The sequence below is a fragment of the Micromesistius poutassou genome, assembly GCF_964030765.1.
Source record: "Micromesistius poutassou genome assembly, chromosome: 3".
Lineage (NCBI taxonomy): Eukaryota > Metazoa > Chordata > Actinopteri > Gadiformes > Gadidae > Micromesistius > Micromesistius poutassou.
This window is the reverse complement of record NC_140273.1, coordinates 10,826,317-10,848,523: the sequence shown is the minus strand read 5'-3', so window position 1 is coordinate 10,848,523 and position 22,207 is coordinate 10,826,317. Positions and strand designations below refer to the sequence as shown.

At 43.1% G+C, this 22,207-nt stretch overlaps 1 protein-coding gene across 2 annotated transcripts; it reads right to left on the bottom strand.

The window, feature by feature from the left end:
* Positions 1-1,834: 1,834 nt before the first annotated feature.
* On the bottom strand, positions 1,835-21,946 carry fam83fb (family with sequence similarity 83 member Fb). Of its 2 annotated transcripts, XM_084465510.1 has the most exons (7): positions 21,773-21,946; positions 21,165-21,671; positions 17,914-18,081; positions 5,798-5,919; positions 4,715-5,436; positions 4,111-4,188; positions 1,835-3,146 (listed from the first exon to the last, which is right to left on the bottom strand). In XM_084465510.1, the coding sequence occupies exons 2-7, from the start codon at positions 21,636-21,638 to the stop codon at positions 3,103-3,105; spliced, it is 1,608 nt and encodes a 535-aa protein (XP_084321636.1). In that variant the 5' UTR covers positions 21,639-21,671; positions 21,773-21,946; the 3' UTR covers positions 1,835-3,102. The 2 variants fall into 2 exon arrangements, with proteins under 2 accessions (XP_084321636.1, XP_084321637.1); XM_084465511.1 differs by lacking the exon at positions 4,111-4,188 and having other exon boundaries at positions 21,773-21,942.
* Between the last annotated feature and the right edge of the window lie 261 nt (positions 21,947-22,207).

Sequence of the window (22,207 nt, the reverse complement as noted above, 5' to 3'; positions counted from 1 at the left end):
TGCAAGCCAAACGCTAATGCTAACCCTATTGTCACCGCGTCACCACGTCACCGCCAAGCAGCAGCGATTAGTCGAAGCAAACGGAAGCAACCGCCTCCCGGAAGCAAACGAATCTCTACGGCTCGTGTTCAGACGCTATATGAAATGTAATGAAGTAAGCGGCTGATGCATCAGGCTAGCAATAACCGCCCGTACAATAAATTCAGATTGATTGACGTCTAGTGTGTTACTAATTCTCGCCACTAGATGGCCCCAATGTAATAGCTATGAATGCATTCTTCTACGTCTACGAAAACGTATGGAAACCTTAAAAAAGTAGACCACGCCTCCATACAGGATGTAAAAAGACATACATTTGTTGTTCAGTTAAAAAAATTAAATCCTAGATGTCAAACCAAGGCTTAATCACCCTTTTCCTAAAAAAAACAACAACTCCTAGATCAGGCCATTCACACTGTTAAATCCTGACTATAAGATGTTGGATCATATATACAGTATAGGCCTACACCTCTTGTCCCTATAAAGGTTTGCAGCAGGTTACCAGTGAAACTTATAACATATAAGTATAACAATGTCCGGAAATACAAGACGTAGCGGTCTCAGTGGACCACGATGGCTTTGATTGGTTTTCAGGTTGGAAAGACCTTTGATGTTAGATAAGTAAAGATGCATTTCATAAATCCCAGACAGGAAACATGCGTGTCAAAGTAGATAAGCAGGAACATCATGTAGGATTTGAAATAATACTACATTTTTCAGTAGAACTTGACAAATGATGACATTATGATTTAATAAATTTAATAAAAAATGTAATAAAAGTGTCATTGGCCCAACCAGCTGGTGCTGGGATTTACTCAGGCAAAGTGATTTTCCCAAGAAAAGCAATCACTGCATATGATACTACATATTATATTATATAACCATGAACCATTAAAACTTCAGAGATACGTTATCAGCCAACTGACGAGTGAAAAAACAATTATATTGGAAGATCTAGATCTAGAGATCCAGAGATTTGATTCATGTTTTCTGCACCCTGTAGATTATGCTTCAGTCTCGAGAAATGTGAGCTCATGTCTATTCATACATTTAGTTTGCAGTGTTGGGGTAGTTACTCCAAAAAAGTTATAATTAGTTACTTATTACTAGTTACTTGTAAATTGTAATGAGATTACTTTGTTTGTTACTGCATTTGAAAAGTAACTTCACTACTTACCAGTGCACCGTCATTCCTAGTAACTTTTGTTGTTGGTGGACCAAATGTCCGCAGTGGTGGACACATGATCCAGGGACTCAAAAGTTATTTTGAGCTTCGATTCCATGTCGGAATAACACTTGTCCAGGTAATGGGATAATGTTCTCCTGTCGGATATTGGCTTGCGCGTCGCGGGTATTTTATCTAGTATTTTGAATATTTTTGTCCTTTCAAGTTATAAACTGAAAGTAATCGCCACTGGACGAAACCCCCTGTCTCCGTCTCTATGTCCATTTCCCTCTCTCCTTCGCACAAAAGGTTTTTTCTTTTTTCTTTTTTACCCAAAAACCTTATATCATTACTGTAATCTGTTACTTTGTAACTCGTTACCCCCAAGGCAAGGCAAGGCAAGGCAAGATAACTTTATTTATAGAGCACTTTTCATACACAAGCCAGATAGATAAGTAAAAAAGTAAAATAGATATAAAGGCAAATAAAGGCAAAGTTAAAAAAAAACATTTTAGAAAGTGAGAAAATAACAAACGATCGGTTGGATCGTTTGGGGGGGGGGGCACAGGGGGGGCCGGACTCAGAGTTACGGGGGCACTGGCCCCCCCCTAGAACCGCCACTGGTGGAGATGCTAGACACTGTTAGTTTGGTCCAGATGTATAATATGCCCAGTTAAATCTAGTCAAATGCAAATATTATTCTCTCAAGCGCTCAACGTTTCTTTTCCTTAAAAGGGTTTGACTCAAAGGGTATGACATTAATAATGGAGCAGCACCTGCTTGTGAAAATGTAAAATGTTGTTAGTCTTTTATTCAAAACTTTTAGTCAAAATATGCAATGAGAATTAAAAATCCAACAAAATAAAAAAATAAAGTAATTATCTTCCAAATAAATGTCAGACACACACACACACACACACACACACACACACACACAAAACAGAAAGATGACCTACCACACAGGATTAGCAATCTAAACCCCTCGTTGTTGTACTACATAGTAAATGATCTGTGGTCTGCTAGGTTATAGTTCTATCTAGTCCTAGTATGTTCTGAAGCAGCCTACTTTCATGCAACAGGACAAGATATGTTACAAAATGGATACTGTCGCATCCAATAAAGATAACAGTTAGGAGGATAGTCTTGTGGTTAGGGTATTTGACTCTGAGCTGAAAGGTTAGCCAATATATAATTTGTACCTGTAGGTATCCTATTTCCTACCTGCTCAGTAATGACATGCATGTAAACAAATGAAAAAATCATTAGTGCCATTTCAGTGAGCAAGTATTTCATGGGTATTTCTGCAGGCTGCTAGTTGTACCAGTTTTAGGAAACCTAGTGTCACTATAGGCAACTTTCATTGGTTAATCAAGCTTTATTGGGCTCTGAAATGTGGTTCATTTCAGCAGACTGAACCAATGTGATGGGTCTGTCTGTCGGTGTACCGCCATTGTGACAGTGCAGTCTGTTGGTCCAAGCTACGGGAAACTCATCTCTATGTGCCAAGATACAGGCACATAGAGTGTGGGTTATCATTTGCTGGAGTAGCTAATGGTGTGCGGTAGGTCAGATTGTCAGGTAAAACGTAATACGTCCCAAATAGACTTGAGGCGAATTCCATGCAAGCAACAAGAAAATCATTCACAACTGCCTTTGACTCTCCGTGTCCTTTGTAATCTTAAAACAACATGATTCTATTCTGTTTTTTTATAGATCACACAACAAATGTGTGCTTTGGATTTAAAAAACAATGTCAATATGTTGGAGCTATTTTTCCTTTGTTCATCAAAGAACTCACAGCGTTCCACATTTCCGAGGGTGAGGAGGTGTGTTCAGAAGATGACCGTACATATCCAAGTGGTCCCCTTTGTGACAGGCTAGGACTGTGTAGCGCCGGGTCAAGACTGGGCACAGGACATTTTAGACTTTCGGCTCTTCCGACCTGGAACAAAAGGAACAGAGAACAGAACGAATGAATAATCAAACACGTGAAGGGAGCGAGGGAATCAAACCTGAGAAAGGTTGTCTGAAAGTACTCATTTGCAATGTTAGGGTTAGGGTAGAAGAAAAGGCAGACTAGAAGTTCTTTCAAGATCCAAGTCCCTCAAAGGTGAGTTTTCTTCATCATTGTTTGTTGCGTTGTTTTATCTTTACAATTTGACAAAGTTCAAAGCCTTTAAACATAGTATCCGTGTATCAAACATACATGCCAAACTTGTCTGTCCCTCTCTACGATGTTCTAATCGCAAGATTCAACAGTAGTTTGTGAAATAGATAAAGCCAGGGGTGTAGCACAAACATCTGGGCCCTATACCAAAGTAGCCCTCATCCTCTCTTGATCCATGAATGTCACACGCCTTACTTTTTTTTAAATTGAAATTCCTCCACACACATTGGCTGACTTTATATACTGAAGATCATTTGGGAATGGTTTGCCTTCAATTGCCTTCCATCTTTGGGTGCCATTTTGGTTATGTCTGTTTTTTTCTGCAAGTTTAATAGCCAATCTGCAAACAATTGTGTCTCTCTGATGATCAACAAGCTTCTCTGGCCATAGCCTTGGGTCCTCTGGCAAACGCTGTTCTGCAGTGCTCTCACTTTCTTCCTCTTCTGTCATTTCATCATCATCCTTCTCCTCACCCTGAGAGCAGCCTCCATTACCCTCACCCTCTTCACCTCCATCATCCTCCATCACATCTTCTAGCTCACTATCTACTACAAGAACAGACCCCTCTACAACCATGACACATACAGGATTGATATCAGCCTCTAAACCAGCTTATAGCCTAACATACAATAAAGCAGGCTACTTGATGTTAGTGTTGTTAAGGTCCTTTCAGTTTAGAGTGCAACAAATGATTGCTTAAAATAACTACTAGTTGCCACCAGCCACCATATGAGCTCACCTCGTCTCCCCTCCTCAGTAACATCAGGAGATGAGGAGGGACTTGCCGCTGCTCCACTCCCTGTGGCTGTCTCTGAAACTAAGGGCCATGTGTGTCATAATGTTAAGCTTTGCTTGGTATTTTAGTTATTTGCTAGGTCATTTATTTATTTGATAGATATGTCATATGACGTTGTAGGTATAATGCTGATTCATTTATGATGTTGTTTAATGTTATATAATGCAATTTTGCTCCAAGCGTTAGCGTCCAAGAGTCCTGAGACATGACCATCGTGGTGCAAATTAGCACACCAGCATTAGCACTCCCTCCACTCGCGTTTAGCTACGTTACTGTTTTGGGGAATACTTCTGGGGAATACATTAATTACTTAGAAATAAAAAAATTGATATATTTATTTTGTTGCATCCCAGGCTTTTCGAGGGCTCTCCCACGATTGGGGCCCTGGGTACCCAGTCCCACTTATTCCCCTAATACAACACCCCTTCTTTCAGGCCTCGCCCTGAATCCCTTCAGAGGGCCTCGACCTGAATCCCTTCAGAGGGCCTCGACCTGAATCCCTTCAGAGGGCCTCGACCTGAATCCCTTCAGAGGGCCGGGGGCTTACTTTGATTATCCGGCGTGGTGGCGTTGATGGTCTGCGTGGACTCACTCTTGGGGGGCTTCTTCTTCCTCCACCTCCACGTCGGTTTGGCCCTGGCCTCAGCCCCGCCCCACTGATCCTCCGTCGGCGTCGGCGACTGCCCCCGGCTACCTCCGTCACGGGCCCCTCCCTCGTCCTTGTTGCCGCTGGACCACCTGCTCCTCCACCTCTGCTTCAGGGTGGGCTTCCGGCCGGGCTCGTCCTCGCCCCCCGCCCCCCCGAAGACCTCCAAGGGCCCCTCCGAGGGCAGCGGGGACAGGTGGTCCAACCGCTCGCTGCTGGTCGTCCGGGGTCGGCCCGGGTCCGTCTCCATGTTCTGGGCCATCTCGCTGGTGGCCAGGAAGTCATGGAGGGAGCGTGCTGGCGGCGCCGCGCCTCCCAGCGCCAGCAGGTACTTGGGGTTGTGGTATTTGTGTGCGGGCACCTGGAGCGCGTTGTTGCGCGAGCGGTCCAGGCTCATCTGGAAGCGGGAGGTGGTGGCGGGGATGGCCGGGCGCTTGGGGGGCATCTTGGGCCTAGGGGGCGGCACCTTGTCGGAGGGCCGGGCAGCGTTGAGCTCCTTGTAGAGGTCCAGCAGGGCCGAGACCGCGTAGAGCTCACGGAAGTCCCGGTCGAAGGCCTCCACCACCTGACCCGTCATCACCGTGATCATGTTGCGGTCGATCCGGGAGCAACTCCAGGCGTAGCTGGAGGGGTGAACACAGAGTTCTGGGAGAAGAACAGGCAAGCACACAGGAGGATATGCACACACACACACACACACACACACACACACACACACACAGTCATGCACACACACTACCATACACACATTTGCGCATGCACACACAACCACTCACACACTCAACCAATAAACCGTCACAAGCAGTCAAACATTCACACACAACCTCACAGTCGAACCCACACATATTCACACACACACACACACGCACACGCACACGCACACCCACGCCCACGCACACACACACACACACACACAGTCATACATGCACACATTCAGACAACTACACACAGTCATACATGCACCTGGCCACTCCCATGTGTTACCTGTAGGAGCCGAACACCACCTTGTCTCCGTCCACTAGCATGTACTTGTTAGACAGCGTGCCAGGGAGCGTACCGCAGGACATGGTCAGCCCCCACCCATGCAGAGTTCTGCAACGGATGTTCTGGAACCAAGTGACTGGTAAGTTATTAGCTCAACTATAGCTATTATTTTTTAGTTTGCAACACCTGGGTTTACAGAGTTCAGTATCACTCCGCGCCAGGACGGCCATGGCGGACGGGGAGAATAGAGGTGCTGCTGGTGTGAGTAAAACTCGAATAAAACCTGAAATATACCGAACGGACACAGGGAAGATTATTGTGGAAGACGAACTTCTAAACTTCCTAGCTGTCAAAATGAAAACTTTGAGCCAAGATGACATCGTGGCCATGACAGTAGACCACTTTGGTTCGGAGTGGATTGTGAATTCCACCAAAGTGCTCTTTGAACTCTGCCCAAGCTCCACTCGCAAGCTTGTAGCGCACACGGGGGCGCAAAAAGATGTAAAAAACGTCAAGACGTGTATTAAACTACTCAACGAGGTCGGCGAGGACGCTCCTCGTTTTGTTTCACACTTTCTTGATGAACTACCACCAGTGACTTTTAATAGCCTCGATGTCTCCTGCCTTTTGGGGAAGATCGAGCGGCTAGGAGCAGACGTCCACGCCATGACTCGGGCTTTGTCTATGCAGACAAGCACCTGTAACGACCTGCGCGCTGTGACCGCGGATATAACCCAAAGGCTGGGTGCCATTGAACAGTTTGGTGTAAGCGGAGGGAGATCACCGACTTCCCGAACCACTGAGGAACCCCGGGGCAGCGTGGAGGTCCAGACCAGCGAGGAAGACTCGAGCCGGAGGGTGGAGAGCTCAGCCTCAAGCCGGGATGGACCAAACAACGCAGCAACCGGAGCCCCGCATGCAGCATGGAGTGACGCGACAAACACCCCAAACTGGTCCTGCGTGGTCAAGGTGGGCCACCGACTGAAACATGTTACTGGAGACACCACGACAAAGCCCAAGCCCCAGAGAAAGCCCCCCAGGGAAAAGAAGGCAGGTGGCATTGTTGGAACCAGTACTGGTGGAAACATTCGGGTAATAAAGACCAGATTGGTGAGTGTCTTTGCGACAAAATTTTCCCCCACTTTAGACCCTGAGACTCTGGTCAGCTACATGAAAGACAAACTTGGCCGTGAGGTAACCTGTCAAAAGTTAGATACTGTGCAGACCCGATTCAGCTCATTTAAAGTAACAGCTGAGTGCACGGAGGTCGCTGAAATGTACGATCCTAATATTTGGCCAGAAGGTGTGTTTGTGCGGCGCTTCTATGAGGCGCGCAGACCAAATGTGGCTACTGTGGGGTCAGCACCGGCAGGTAGTGTGCCTGTACCGGAGGCTGGGTCATCAGATGCCGTGTAGAAGCCTCAGCCATGGCTATCAGAGTTGTGTCATATAATCCACGAGGCTTGCGCCTGGGACAGAGTGCTGGAGATAGAGCGCGTCGTGTTGTTATTGACCAGCTCCTGGAGAGCACTGACATTCTCTGTTTACAAGAGACTTTTTTAGCCAAACAAGATTTGGATAAACTGAACTCTGTTCATAATGACTTCCACGGGGCAGGAGAGTCCACAACGGACCTAAGTGCGGGAATAGTGCGGGGAAGAATACCCGGAGGGGTGGCCATCTTGTGGCGCAAAAACTATGACCCACTGATCAGTGTGATCAGCCTTGAGGTGGACTGGTGTGTAGCAATTAAAGTTGTACATAACATGAATGTTTTTATTATTTTAAATGTATACACTCCATATGACTGTCACAAAAATGAGGAGGAATACTTAGATAGATTAGCATTTATAGGCTCATTCATTGAGGAAAGTGCTTATACAAATATATACGTGATGGGGGACATGAATGCTGATGTTGCTGATGACAAGTCTATTTTTGGTCAGCGATTAATACAGTTCTGTCAAGACAATAAACTGGTTCTCTCCAGCAAAATACTCTTGCCTGTAGAAAGCTACACATACGTCAGTGAAGCATGGCATAGTACATCCTGGCTCGATCACATTGTGTGTACAGCCGATGCTCATGACAGTCTGGAGAATGTTGAAATATTGTATGGGCTAGCGACAACAGACCACATTCCCGTCTCCATGATGTTAAATGTTGGAAATTTACCTGTATGTAACAGTATTAATAACTCTGAGCGGAGTGAGAGATTAGACTGGATGAGCCTCACAGACGCTGACCTCACACATTATAGGTCACTGACTGACTATAGCCTTAGTAATATTGATCTACCTGTTGAGGCTATACTATGTGGTAATATTAACTGTAAGAGCCAAAAGCACAATAAGGAGTTGTGTACTATGTATGACACAATTGTGAATTGTCTTGTCAATGACAGTAAATGTTTCCGCCAAAAAAAGGTTAAACATAATATAAGGCCTGGGTGGAATGAATATGTACGTGAATTACATGCAGAAGCCAAAGAAGCTTTCAGTAACTGGGTAACATCAGGAAAAGTAAGGCACGGCCCAGAGTGTGAAAGAAAGAAAATAGCAAATGCCAGATTCAAATATGCTGTGCGATTTATAAAAAGAAATGAGGAAGCAATGAGGGCTAATTCAATGGCCAAAAAGCTGCAACAAAATAAGACATATGAATTCTGGAAAGAAGTTAAAGCAATTAATAACAGCAAGATGCCTTTACCATCTAGTATCTCTGGTATCACTGGATCTGAGAATATTGTTGAACTGTGGAGGAAGCATTATTGTGACATTTTTAATTGTGTTAAGAGCGATACTTTTACTGTTGGAGATGTTCCCCATCATGATGGTGTGACAATCAGACCAGATGATGTGTGTTATGCCATAGAGAAATTGTCATTGAATAAAGCATGTGGCCTTGACCAAATAGCAGCAGAACATCTAAAATACGCTAGCAGCAGAGTATCAGTGTTAATTGCTCTATGTCTCACTGGACTGCTAATGCATGGTGTACTACCAGATTCCATGATGGCTGTAGTCTTAGTTCCTGTCATCAAAGACAAAACTGGAAAGATATCTAGCATAGAAAACTATAGACCCATCGCGCTGGCCAGTGTACTTTCCAAAGTACTGGAACAAGTTCTCCTGGATAGACTCCAACAATATGTAATTACCACAGATAACCAGTTTGGTTTCAAAAGTAAACACAGCACAGATTTGTGCATTTATGCATTGAAAGAGATGGTTAGTGTGTATAGAACAAAAAATAGTACAATGTTTTTATGTTTCCTGGATGCATCCAAAGCCTTTGACAAAGTCAATCATGGAAAAATGTTTGTCAAATTGCAGGAGCGCGGTGTTCCACCGTACATGATTAGAATATTGCACTATTGGTATGTACATCAAAATATGCATGTTAGATGGGGTACAAGTTTATCTGCACCCTTCCTTGTAGCTAATGGTGTGAGACAAGGAGGAATCCTATCACCTGTCCTCTTCAATCTGTATTTGGATGATCTGTCTAGACAGTTGAACAAGTGGAGGACTGGATGTATAGTGGGAGATAGACTCATTAATCACTTGGTTTATGCTGATGACTTGGTCATTATATCGCCCTCTAGTGTTGGGCTACAGCAACTGCTGAGAATCTGTTCTTGTTATAGTATGCAGTTTGATATTGTGTTTAATTCAGCAAAAAGTGTGATTATGATTGTAAAAACAAAGGAGGATAGGAATACACAATTCCCCTCCTTTTTCTTAGCTGGTCAAGCACTTGGTGTTGTGAAAAAAGTTAAATATCTGGGCCACATAATCAGAGAAGATCTATGTGATGATGATGACGTTCAACGTCAGTGTTGTAAACTCTATGCGCAGGCCAATATGCTTAAAAGGAAATTCAATAAGTGTACAGAGGATGTAAAGATAGCCTTGTTTAGATCATATTGTACTACACTGTACACAGCACACTTGTGGTGCAAGTACAGTGCTGCAAAAATGAGAAAACTGTTGGTAGCTTACAACGATGCATTTAGAATATTACTTAGGCGCCCAAGATGGACAAGCGCGAGTCATATGTTTGTATCTTGCAATGTATCTACCTTTCATGCTCTTTTAAGAAACTACATGTACAGGTTCAGGTGTCGACTTAACCAGTCAAGCAATAGCATCATAGTTGCACTAGTTACACACAGTGATACAAAATACTTGTCAGGTCTCTGGAGACACTGGAACAGGTGTCTGTATGTTTTTTAAATTTATGATGGTGCTTTTTTTTTTTTATCTTGTATTGTATGTGTTTTTGTATTGTCTCCCCATAATGGACCTGAGTCCGTAATAAAGATTATCTATTATATCAAACTTTTACTATTTGTACAAATAATTTGGCAAAATATCCTATTTAACATTGTTCATTTAGTTTTCTGAATGATTTAATGTAGAGGTAATGTAAACATAAGCATTATATTATTTTATGTCATGTAAATGTAATGTATAAGTAATGTAGAGTACTTAATTGTTTTGATACTGTATAGGTTATGTAGGGTCAATTAATAATAGATTAATAGTAAATAAATACAGGCAATGTAAATGTTTTGTGATTATTTAATGTATATAGTATATAGGTCAAGTATATGTTGAAGAAGAAGATATTATAGATAATTTACATGTAATGTATATGTAGAACAGGTAATGCAACAGGTAATAATGCAAAGTATGGGTCATGTAATGTAGCACAGCTCATGTGTAGGTGATGTATACTGTATGTATTATATGTAATGTCTATGTAATCTTAAGGTCATGTACAGGAAATGAAACTGGTCACATATTGCTACGGTATGTATTATAGGTAATGTATATTTAATCTGTAGGAAATATACAGGTAATGTATGTAATCTACAGGTATCGAACAGGTAATGCCAGCTCCGTAACCTCCTGAGTAGCAATACTGTAAGTTAAGCAGGGCTGGTCCTAGCCCACCCTTGGAAGGGAGTGCCGTTGTGCCGTTATGCCGCTTTTCCACCGACAGTACCAGCTCGACTCGACTCGACTCGCCCCGCCTTTTTTTGCGTTTCCATTGGCAAAAAAAGTACCCGGTACCTAGTACCGGGTACTTTTTTTTAGTACTACCTCCGTCAAGGTTCCAAGCGAGCGGAGTAGGTACTTTTGTGTGACGTAAACAGGCTGCTGGCAACTGATTGGCCAGCGGCTGTAAATGGGAATAATCACTCAAAGTTAAGTTGATAAGAGGGAGATAAGAGACAGCAGAGAGAGAGGTCGTGTTTCCCCGCTAGGCAGTGGCCCCGCTAGGCAGTGGCAAAAACTACTTAATTCATCGTTCAGGTCTACTTTATTTTATTTTATTTCATGATCATAATACTTAAGAATATATAGTTTGTTTCCGTCAACCTCCATTGCTCGATTCAACAATACATTTTGGCACTTTGACTACCGGATCAGACCGCAGCATGCCTCTGTACTCGGATGTCTCAGGCACAGAGACTGGGAAATGCACAGACTGCACCAAACTGCAACAGACAGTGGCTTTATTTGAAACGAGGCTAGCAGCATTAGAAAAATGCAAAGGACTCCTCCAGGATACAGTGCCGATGGGTGAGTTTGCTGAGCTAGCTCAGACAAATACACAACAGGATGATCAAAGCTACACTGTATCCTTCCCGAAGCTGGACAAGAGAGAGACAATTCCAACTGCCTCTCATTGGCACAGAGTCGGCGCTAAGCCCAAACAGCATTCCAAAGTGAATCAACAAGTTCGCTCAATGCCAAATGCTAAGCTTCCCAAAGCTAAAATCAGCCGGATTAGCCAATCGCTGAAGTTTTCCATGCTGCTGAAGAACCGCTTCCTGCCACTCCAGGAGTCCACGAACGCGCCTGCCACCCATGCACCCCTAAGCCCCGAGATGCGTCCAGACGGATGGTGTGGACAGAGACCGACCATGACCCTGTCGCCAGAGAGGCCAGCTGCGCATGTGTAACCAAGGTGAAATGACATGTTTTAATTGTATTGAATTTTCTTCTTCTTATCATTATTATTTTATTTTAATTGTGTTGAAACTTCACCAAATTCTGATTCATGTGTTGTAAGTTATGTTCAAGGTACATTTTCTAACCTGTTAAAAGGTGTTTATCATACCTGTACTGTCGCTTTAAGAAAAGTCTGCCTAGTGACGTCAATGCAGCGTGCAGCTCAGTCTGCGCTATCCTAATTGAGTGGAGGTACGTTGTTGTATTTGTCGTCATGTTGGAGCAAGAAAGTTGTTTTGTGGACAATGAAAATGTAAAATGTGCAACTTAATGGGTTGGAGTCAGGGCTGTGAACATGTTATAGCGTTGTTAGTTCAACTCACACTTTGTAGGAGCACTTTTCCAGTTTTATTGTATACATGTGCGTCCGAGTGCTACAGGGTTTCCCCGTGTGTTCGTTTGTCAGGAGGGGAATGCGGACCCGTCTACAATGTGCTCAGAGACATTCGTTTCTTTTGACTTGTGCAGGTATGAATGTTTTATCTGTCTTATATATTGTGTAATGTCAATGCTGGTCATATTTACGTTTGTTATTTTATTTATTTTATTATTTTAGTACGTTGTGATGAATACATTCAGTCTGCGCTAACCTAATTGAGTGGAGGAGGGGAATGCAGACCTGTCTACAATGTGCTCAGAGACATTCGTTTCTTTTGACTTGTGCAGATCGCAATAAATGTCAGATCGCAATAAATGTCAACAGCCAGCCTCCGTTGTGGTCCAGCAGTCCTTCTTCTCCTGCACATTCACCCAGAACACAACGCAGACCACTATTAGATAACGGATGTGCGCCCATTCTTATGAGAATAGAAGCAGCAAGGCCACACCCGTTACACATGCATCTGCCACCCGTGCACCCCTGAGCCAACAAGGGCCCATCTCACAGAAAGCAGATGAACCAGACACTCTTATTGTAGGAGACTCAACCATAAAGGATATAACCAGTAAGAAGATCAAAACATGCTACTTCCCAGATGTGATGGTTAGTGATGTCAACCAGAAACTAACCACAATTATATTGGAAAACCCCAAAATCTCACAGGTTATTGTGCATGCAGGACTTAATGATATTCGAAGAGAACAGTCAGAACTTCTGAAGAGGGATTTCACTGAACTATTGGACACACTGGACAAATTACACGTTAGGTCATTCATCAGTGGACCCATACCAGCAGTTGACAGGGGAATAAACAGATTCAGTCGTCTACTTGCACTGAATACATGGCTTTCAAGAGTCTGCAATGAAAGAGGAAGAGGCTTTATTGACAATTTCAACTTGTTCTGGGGGCGCAAATATCTTTTTCAGAGCAGATGGTCTACACCCAAACAGGTTAGGCTCAAAACTGTTAAGGGACAATCTTCTCTTCTCACTCTCCCACAAATCTATCCTGCCATGCCATGAGAAGAAGCGAGACTACAGCCTCCCCCACACATCTACTGTCCCACTATCTGACACACAGATAGCAGACATACCAATGACCTTGAAGAGAGACAACAGCCTGCCCGACACCATCGACACCATGCCTCCCCCCTTTGCTGATGCTGGCTTGGCGAGGAACGGCCACCCCCCTCCTCTGCACTCCCCCATCGACGATGACCTCCAGCACTCCCCCATCGATGATGACCTCCAGCTGTCCCCCGTTGATGATGACCACCAGCCTCATCTCTCCCATAGCCACAACGACAACTCCAGTTCCACTGTCTGCTCCCTTTATGATTTTCCAGATTAATTTAAGAAACTGAGAAATGTTGGCATCAAACTTGCATCTGTGTCAATGATACCATCCCCACGTCATGACCAGTCTGATAACACCCAAGCGGAAGGCGCCCCAGCCCCCCCTTCCCTGTACTGATAGTAGTCCTGATTATTACTGAGACAAAAAAGGGTTCAGCCGTAGACACAGCACAAAGGAAGTTTTGCATAATCTGTTGAACCCAAGGTTGCCTACATCAAAACATGGCAACCTTTGCATTCCTGCTGTAATCACTAAGAGAGTAAACAAAGGGAAACTTAGACGCACTGCTAACCTCTCAAATCTCATACCTATTCCCTCCAAACCAAAATCAACCTTAAAGCCTATCAATAACACCATCAGGATGGGTCTACTTAATGTTAGGTCTCTTAATAACAAATCTTTTTTAGTTAATGATTTTATTACCACTTCTCAACTGGATTTTATGTTTTTAACTGAAACATGGCTAGAACAAAATAACAGTGCAACCGTTCTGATAGAGACAGCTCCTCCCAACTATAACTTTTTTGATGTATGTAGATCTGGAAAAAGAGGTGGAGGGGTTGCTGCTATATTTAAAAATGTATTTCAGGGGAAACAGATGCTATTTGGTGTTTTTCCATCATTCAAATACCTTAGAGTTCTCCTATTAATTATTTACAGGCCACCCACATACGCTGCAAATTTCTTCGATGACTTTACAGAATTATTGTCTAGCATCTCCACAGACTTTGACTCTCTAGTTATAACTGGTGACTTCAATTTTCATACTGATGATTTTAATGATAAGTGTGCAAAAAAACTTTTTACCATTTTGGACACATTTGAAATGTCTCAACATGTGAGAGGCTACTCATTGTAAGGGGCACACTCTAGACCTGGTTATCACAAAGGGTCTCAATGTTTCAGATCTCTCGGTGACTGATCCTTCACTGTCTGACCATTTCTGTGTTTTCTTTAATATATCTTTTATTCCCGAGATACAGACAAAATCAAATAGTCAAAAAACGGTATATCAATGAACATTCTAATGTACTTTTTAAAAAGGCCAACTCCTTGCTACCACCTCTCAACCCATGTTCTGCTGATGATCTTTTAGAAAACTTTAATTAGAAAATTTTGAAAGTCATAGATGTCATTGCACCTTATAAGGTTAAAACGATTTCTGGAAAGCAAAAGGCACTTTGGAGAAAAGCTGCTTTTGTAACAGCCCAGAAAAAAGAATGCAGGAAGGCTGAACGCATATGGCGTAAAACAAAACTTCATATTCACCATGACATCTATAAAGAGAGCCTCCGTGCCTACAATTTAGACTTAAAAAGTGCTAGAGAAACATTTTTCTCCAATATCATTAAAACCAATACTAATAATGCCAAAACCCTATTTGCAACTGTTGACAGACTGACCAAGCCCCCAACACAAATTCCACCTGACCTTCATTCCACTCAGAAATGCAATGAGTTTGCAGCATTTTATACTGATAAAATTGAAGGCATCAGACGCGCCATCAATGTCTCCACTTTAAACAAAAATGTTGGACTACCACCCTATTCAGGCAAAAGTAACGTGGCAATGACATGCTTTAATGTCATAGACTCTAAAACTCTTGTGGAAACTGTGACACAACTGAAGCCATCCACCTGTTGCCTTGATACTTTACCTACCAACCACTTTAAGAATGTTTTTGACTGCCTAGCAATAGACATATTGCAAATAGTTAACAACTCTCTCCAATCAGGCACTTTCCCAAAAGCCTTAAAAACTGCAGTTATCAAACCCCTTTTAAAAAAGCGGAGCCTAGATGCCTCTATTATTAACAACTACAGACCAAATCAAATCTACCCTTCATAAGTAAAATCATTGAGAAAGTTGTCCTCCAGCAACTTAGTGACTTCCTGGCATCAACTGGTTGCTATGACACCTTCCAATCCGGATTTCGACCCCTTCACAGCACCGAGACCGCTCTTATTAAAGTTGTAAACGACATCCGTCTTAACACAGACTCTGGCAAAATGTCAATACTAATGCTACTAGACCTCAGTGCTGCATTCGACACTGTAGACCATACAATACTTTTGGACAGATTAGAAAACTGGGTGGGGCTTTCAGGCACAGTCTTAAATTGGTTTAGGTCCTACCTACAAAATAGGAACTATTTAGCCAGTGCATTGAGCAAGTCAAAGACTGGATGTGCCAAAATTGCCTTCAACTAAATGAGGACAAAACCGAGATAATTGTATTTGGTGATAAAACCGAAAGGCTTAAAGTAACCCAACATCTTCACTCTCTGTCCCTGAAAACCTCAATCAAAGCCAGAAATCTAGGGGTTATCATGGATTCAGATTTACATTTCGACAGTCACATCAAATCAGTTACAGCAAGACTTAGAGGGCTCATGTCTACCGAAGACTTACAAACACTTGTACATGCCTTTATCACTAGCAAGCTTGATTACTGCAATGGTCTCCTTACAGGTCTCCCCAAAAAAAACTCTAAGGCAACTACAGCTTGTTCAGAATGCTGCTGCTAGAGTTCTAACAAAGACCAAAAAATTTGAACATATTACACCAATTCTTAAATCATTACATTGGCTCCCTGTATGTCAGAGAATTGATTTTAAAATCATGTTGCTAACCTATAAATCCCTACATGGTTTAGGGCTAAAATATTTAACTGATATGCTTCCACTACATAAGCCTTCTAGGCCACTAAGATCCTCTGAGACCAATCTGTTAATTATCCCCAGAGTCAACACGAAACATGGGGAAGCAGGATTTAGTTACTATGCAACAAATAGCTGGAATAAACTCCCTGAGGATTTAAGACTTGCCCCAACTCTGACAGCTTTTAAAACAAGACTGAAGACTTTTATGTTTGCTTTAGCTTTCTGCTAAATCTAAATCTAAATCTACAATGCTTCTATTTTTTATTTTATTAGTAACTTTGCCTTTATTTTCTCACTTTCTAAAATGCATTTTTTTAACTCTGCCTTTCTAAAATGTTTTTTTTTTTAACTTTGCCTTTATTTTCTATCTATTTTACTTTTTACTTATCTATTATTTTATTTTATTGTATGACAATGTTTATATGTGAAGCACTTTGAGTGTGCCTTGTGTATGAAAAGTGCTATATAAATAAAGTTGCCTTGCCTTGCCTTGCCTTAAGTTGTGTCCGGCGTGGCGAATCCGGCGAGTCCACGGACCTGCTCCCGATGGGGACACTGATCAGCGTTTCGCCGTGTGTGTCGCTCCTTTCCCGGGGCTAGAGTTAGGCTGTGCGTGGTTGTGTGTGTCCGGCGTGGTTGTGTGTGTCCGGCGTGGCTGGAGTACACAGACCCGCTCCCAAGGATCAGCATTTCTCTGTTTTGTTTTTCCTTTCCCAGGGCTCGAGTTTCGCCTCCATCAACGTTACCATATGACAACAATAGACGCGCATTGCGCTTTTTATTTTATTTCCCATCATAACCTTTCCCGGGAATCAGGAAATAATCTTGATCAGATTCAGATTTCCCAGGAATCGCGTCTCCCGTGATTAAAACCTAATGATGACCCGCCCATGGTGGAGAGGTTCTTTTCTACGACCCGCCCACATTGAAGAGGTACTTTTTTAGAAGGAAACGCGACGTGCCTGGAACCAAACCGAGTCGAGGCGAGTGGAGTCGAGTCAAGCTGATACTGTCGGTGGAAAAGCGACATTAGTGGTGTTGGTGGGCCAGTAGGGGGTGCTCATTGCTCTGGCCTCTCATTACCACCGCCATCTCATTACCACAATACCTGAGGACGGAGTCTGGGAAGTAGTCCTGTCATGACCTAGGTGGGTGCTACAGACTGGTAATGGAGGTGTCATAATCCTCCCCCCCAGACAAATATAATAGGTAATGCATATCTAGTATAATATATATATTAGTTGTAAATAAATAAATAATGTATATAGGTGATGTATTGTAGTATTGGTAATATTTATATAATGTATAGGCAATGTATAGGTAGTATAGCTAATGAATATGTCATGTATAGATAATTGACCAGGTCACATATGGGCAGTATAGGTAATGTATATGTAATCTATAGGTAATGTAACAGGTCCCGTATGGGCAGTATAGGTAATGTCTAGGTAATGTAACAGGTCACGTATGGGCAGTATAGGTAATGTCTAGGTAATGTAACAGGTCACATATGGGCAGTATAGGTAATGAATATGTAATCTATAGGTAATGTAACAGGTCCCGTATGGGCAGTATAGGTAATGTCTAGGTAATGTAACAGGTCACGTATGGGCAGTATAGGTAATGTATATGTAATCTATAGGTAATGTAACCCGTCACGTATAGGGAGTACGAGTGTAAGAGTGCACCCACCCGCAGGTGCTGTGATCCCATCTGCAGCCTGCAGCACATGTCCAGGAAGTGAGGCATGCCGCTAGCATCCAGCAGGATGTAGACAGGGACGGAGCGTCGAGACGCCGCCTCCATCAGGTCCTGCAGGATGTGCAGGTCGGTCAGCAGGTCCATCACTATGGCAACCACCTGTCAATGAACATTACACAGGTACAGACTAGGGTTCATAAAAGACGCAGGCAAAAATGTATTCACGCTTCATGCAAGCTGGCTTAAAGGCCGTGGGATATGAACTCACATGGACTTTGAATGACTTGAATGTAGAGATAGCCACCACCATGCAAATGGGAGACATTTTCAGAATTCAATAAACCCAGTAACAATGTTCATCACTGTATGGCGTGGCGTTAGCTTGGCTGGCTGGGTGGCATGAGTGGGAGGGGTTATGCGAGTCTCCATGGTAACATTATTGTAGAAGAAGTACGGGCTAGCCATCCGTTTTTATTTGTAGAAAATAAGTTATAGGATATGTTTCTATTAAAAAGTCCAGGTTATTTAAAGCAACAAGCTAGTCTAAATGTTACACACTGCGTCTTTAACGGACCCCACACATGCAAACAGAGAATGCAGTCAAACAACTCAATTGTTTGTCTCTCTCTCATAGCCTCAGTCAACACACTGTCCTGAAGGAAGAACAAATCACAAAACAAAGTTCCCGTCAGTGGAGGGAATGCCAACTTTCTTCACCGTATTAACAATGGTTCCATAGCAGAATTAACTTTCTTGAATGTTAGCTGGTAGGCAAACACTACCAATAGTGTTTATCTAAGATATTTTCCAGACTCACTGTCCAGCAACCACAGCAGAACAAGCCTTAACTCACAGTACTGACAGCACCACAAAGACACCATTAGCCCGAAAGATTCAAAGCAGAGGAGGCTCCGTTTCAACAAAGTAAACACACGGATGTGTTTATCCTTTTGCTGTGAGTTAGGATAGCAGACAACGCTGAACTGAAACATGAACAACAAAAGGCTAAATACAACAGAGGTTTGTACGACTAAATACCTAGACTCTTAGGAAAGAGAAAAGTTACGAGAAGTGTTTCCTCGTAACAACAAAAGGTACATTCAGTGGCAGAGAAAATACCCCAACACAGTCCAAAAGGGTCTGATCAATAAACTGAAGGAAAAAAGTGTGCTTGTAGTTTAGCATACAAACTAGGCCCATTGTTTGAATCTTCCCAGAAGCCTGAGCTAGGAATGTGCTGAATGCAACTTCTGCTGTTTTGTACCAGCCAAATACAAGATGTGACTTGAGTCAGATACAGAAGTTTAGTTTAAGTATCACACTGCCTGCCTCTTTTGCTGCCTCAACTCAAACACACACACACTTAAAGTGGGTCTAACAACTCTATAAGAGTGGTCCACAACATGCTTGTTTCATGTATCTAATGGTGTTTTATATTGCTTAATTTGTGGAGTGACTTTGACATAACATTTACCTACCAACCTATATTGAGACGCACAAATACATGTGCAACTGCACACATTCACGGAACCTGGTTGCTATACCTACCGCGACAAAACAGTTCATAAAACAATCCTGATATGCACACAAGGAAAGCAGCCACGGAACTGATTTATCTGGATGCCTTATTTCAGACGTGTGTGTGTGTGTGTGTGTGTGTGTGTGTGTTAAGCAATAAATACACACTTGTAAAGGACACATACACAAACTTATATGACACTCACACAGACAGACACACATCTGACAAAAACACACACACACACACACACACACACACACGTCGGAAATAAGTTATCTTGACGAACACACACAGCTAGTGCAAGCTCTGGATATGGAAATAGCTGAGAATGCACATGGGGATTAATAGCCCCATAGTAAAGCACAGGATTAGCCCAGAATCAACAATAAAATAGATAAGCATTTTTAACCTGCCAGCGTGAGTTGGGCGTGCCCTGGTTGAATAACGGAGAGGAATAAACAAACCATTAAGAGGGTATCAGAAATGGAATTAATTTGGGAAAAGAAGGGAGCAATTAATGTAAAAAATAAATGCTTTTTTTTGTTTTCAACATTAAACTCTCCTGCGCACCCTGCCCCTTTTTGCCCCTCAACTGCTTTTAAACACAGTTTTTAATTGAACTTTGTTTATTGATATTTATCTTTATGTTTTTACTAAATATCTTATTATGTAAGGTGTCTTAAGCAAGGGGTTATAAAAATTGAATGTATTATTACTAATAATAGATTCTTAGAATAGTAGGCTATTTTTATAAGATTACCAAAAAGGGATATAGTGAGTCAAGCAAAAGACCCAAAGGACAAATGAGCGGCTGTGAAGGGATTAGAGAGGGGAACAAGTGAGTGTTTGACCTTTTGGAAAACTGTGCCACGTTTGGAAAGAGGGCGGCGCAGACTCCTTCAACATCTACCAGTGATTAAGCAGGAACAAGTGAGTCAGCTGGACGGGACCCTACTGGTCTGTGAGCATGGGTTGCCAAGGACAACGGCTGGCCAGCAGCCCTCTCCTTTACTCTGTGTAATGTCACTGCTGTGTTAAGGCATGTTTCCCCCACCGTCCCAGGCACAATCATAGCTCCACTGAAGTGAAGGTGGTTCAACAGGATTCATTTTAGGCCTGGGGGGTTCCTTCAAAGCCACTTAATTAATGACTTGCATGATATAACGTATATTAGATACAACTGCTTGATTTTAATTTAAGTGAATGCCATCAACTGACTGTGTTTTAAACCGGTGACCTACTTTTCTTTAGTAACTGCTTTCAGCAGCTTTTGAAGCGTCACTGCACACAAAAATCACGACACGTCGACAGCACTCACGTGATGTCACGCGCGGTGCACCTGTAAACTTTGTTGAAGGTACCTGTGACTAATTCAACCGATCAGGGTCGATAAGGACAGGTTATAGCCAACACCCCCACACACACACACACACACACACACACACACACACACACACACACACACACACACACACACACACACACACACACACACACACACACACACACACACACACACACACACACACGTCTGAAATAAGGCATCCAGATGATTTAAGTTCAGGTGATAAGGAAACAATCCATCAGGCCTACTCAAATGACTGTTAAACAGGAATTGTGTTTACACTTTTGCATTTCACACATCATAACAAAACTCCCACACTCACACAGACATTGCCACATCCCGATCATTTTTGGGTGATATTATCAAATGTGCCTGCACCTTGCTGGCTTCCTGGATCAATCGGCGTACCACCTCCTTGATGTGCGGTCCATTGTCTTTGGGTGGGTGCGTGTGCACCGCTACTCGAGTCACACCTCGGAAGAACCCACCGCTGGGCCAGCCAATGTCCAACGGCGGCACGTCGGTGTCAGACATCTGGGGCCAATACGTGGAGTGCACCCCCGAATCCCCGCTGGTACCCTCCGCCTTTGGGGGGGACGCTGTACTTTGAGCGTCGGCATTTTCTAAAGTGTTGTCTTTAAAATTGTTGAGCAAATACTTTATCTCCCGCGCGGACAAAAAGTCATTGGTCTTGTCCTCTTTCAGTCGAGTTTTAAAAGCCCCGTCCCCGTTCTTCAGGAGCTCTTCAACCGCGGCGCGTTGAGCCTCGCTGTAGTAAAACTCCGGCTTGTTCTCCGGGACCGCCGGGTGGATCTGGCCGTCTTCCATACACATGAGCTGGGACTCGGCCATGGCTGCCACCAGCCCAATGCGGGTGTCCTCGGGCTGAAAGGACAAACACGGTTTGTTAGGGTCATAAAGCCGCGGTCACATCTGTGATCCGAATGACGTCGCGTCGAAAGTGAAAGCCTTAACGTGTAGCCTACCTGGTGCAGCGCCGGGGCGGTGAGACACCCAGAGGGAGTTTCCAAACACTCATTAATTTCAGATAGTTTTATAGTCGTTAATCATACCGATGTTCTTATTAATGTGGAGATTCCCCAGGTAGACCCGGAAAACCTCACTAGTCCCTGAAGGCTGTGCTGTTGATCTAGGCTCAAGACTTGTTAGGGCCATTCTCCTATCCTGTAGTTTAGACAAAAGTAAAAAAATAAATAAAAACAAAGTATTCCTGTTGTATCTCAATTTGGTGTCTCTCTCTCTCTCTCTCTCTCTCTCTCTCTCTCTCTCTCTCTCTCTCTCTCTCTCTCTCTCTCTCTCGGGGCTATTTACTTATAATTCGTATTTTCGTATACAGGGCTATTTGTTCTGAATTCCCCTATGTATTCGTCTGACCTGGTAATTCTGTCAGGCAGATAGTA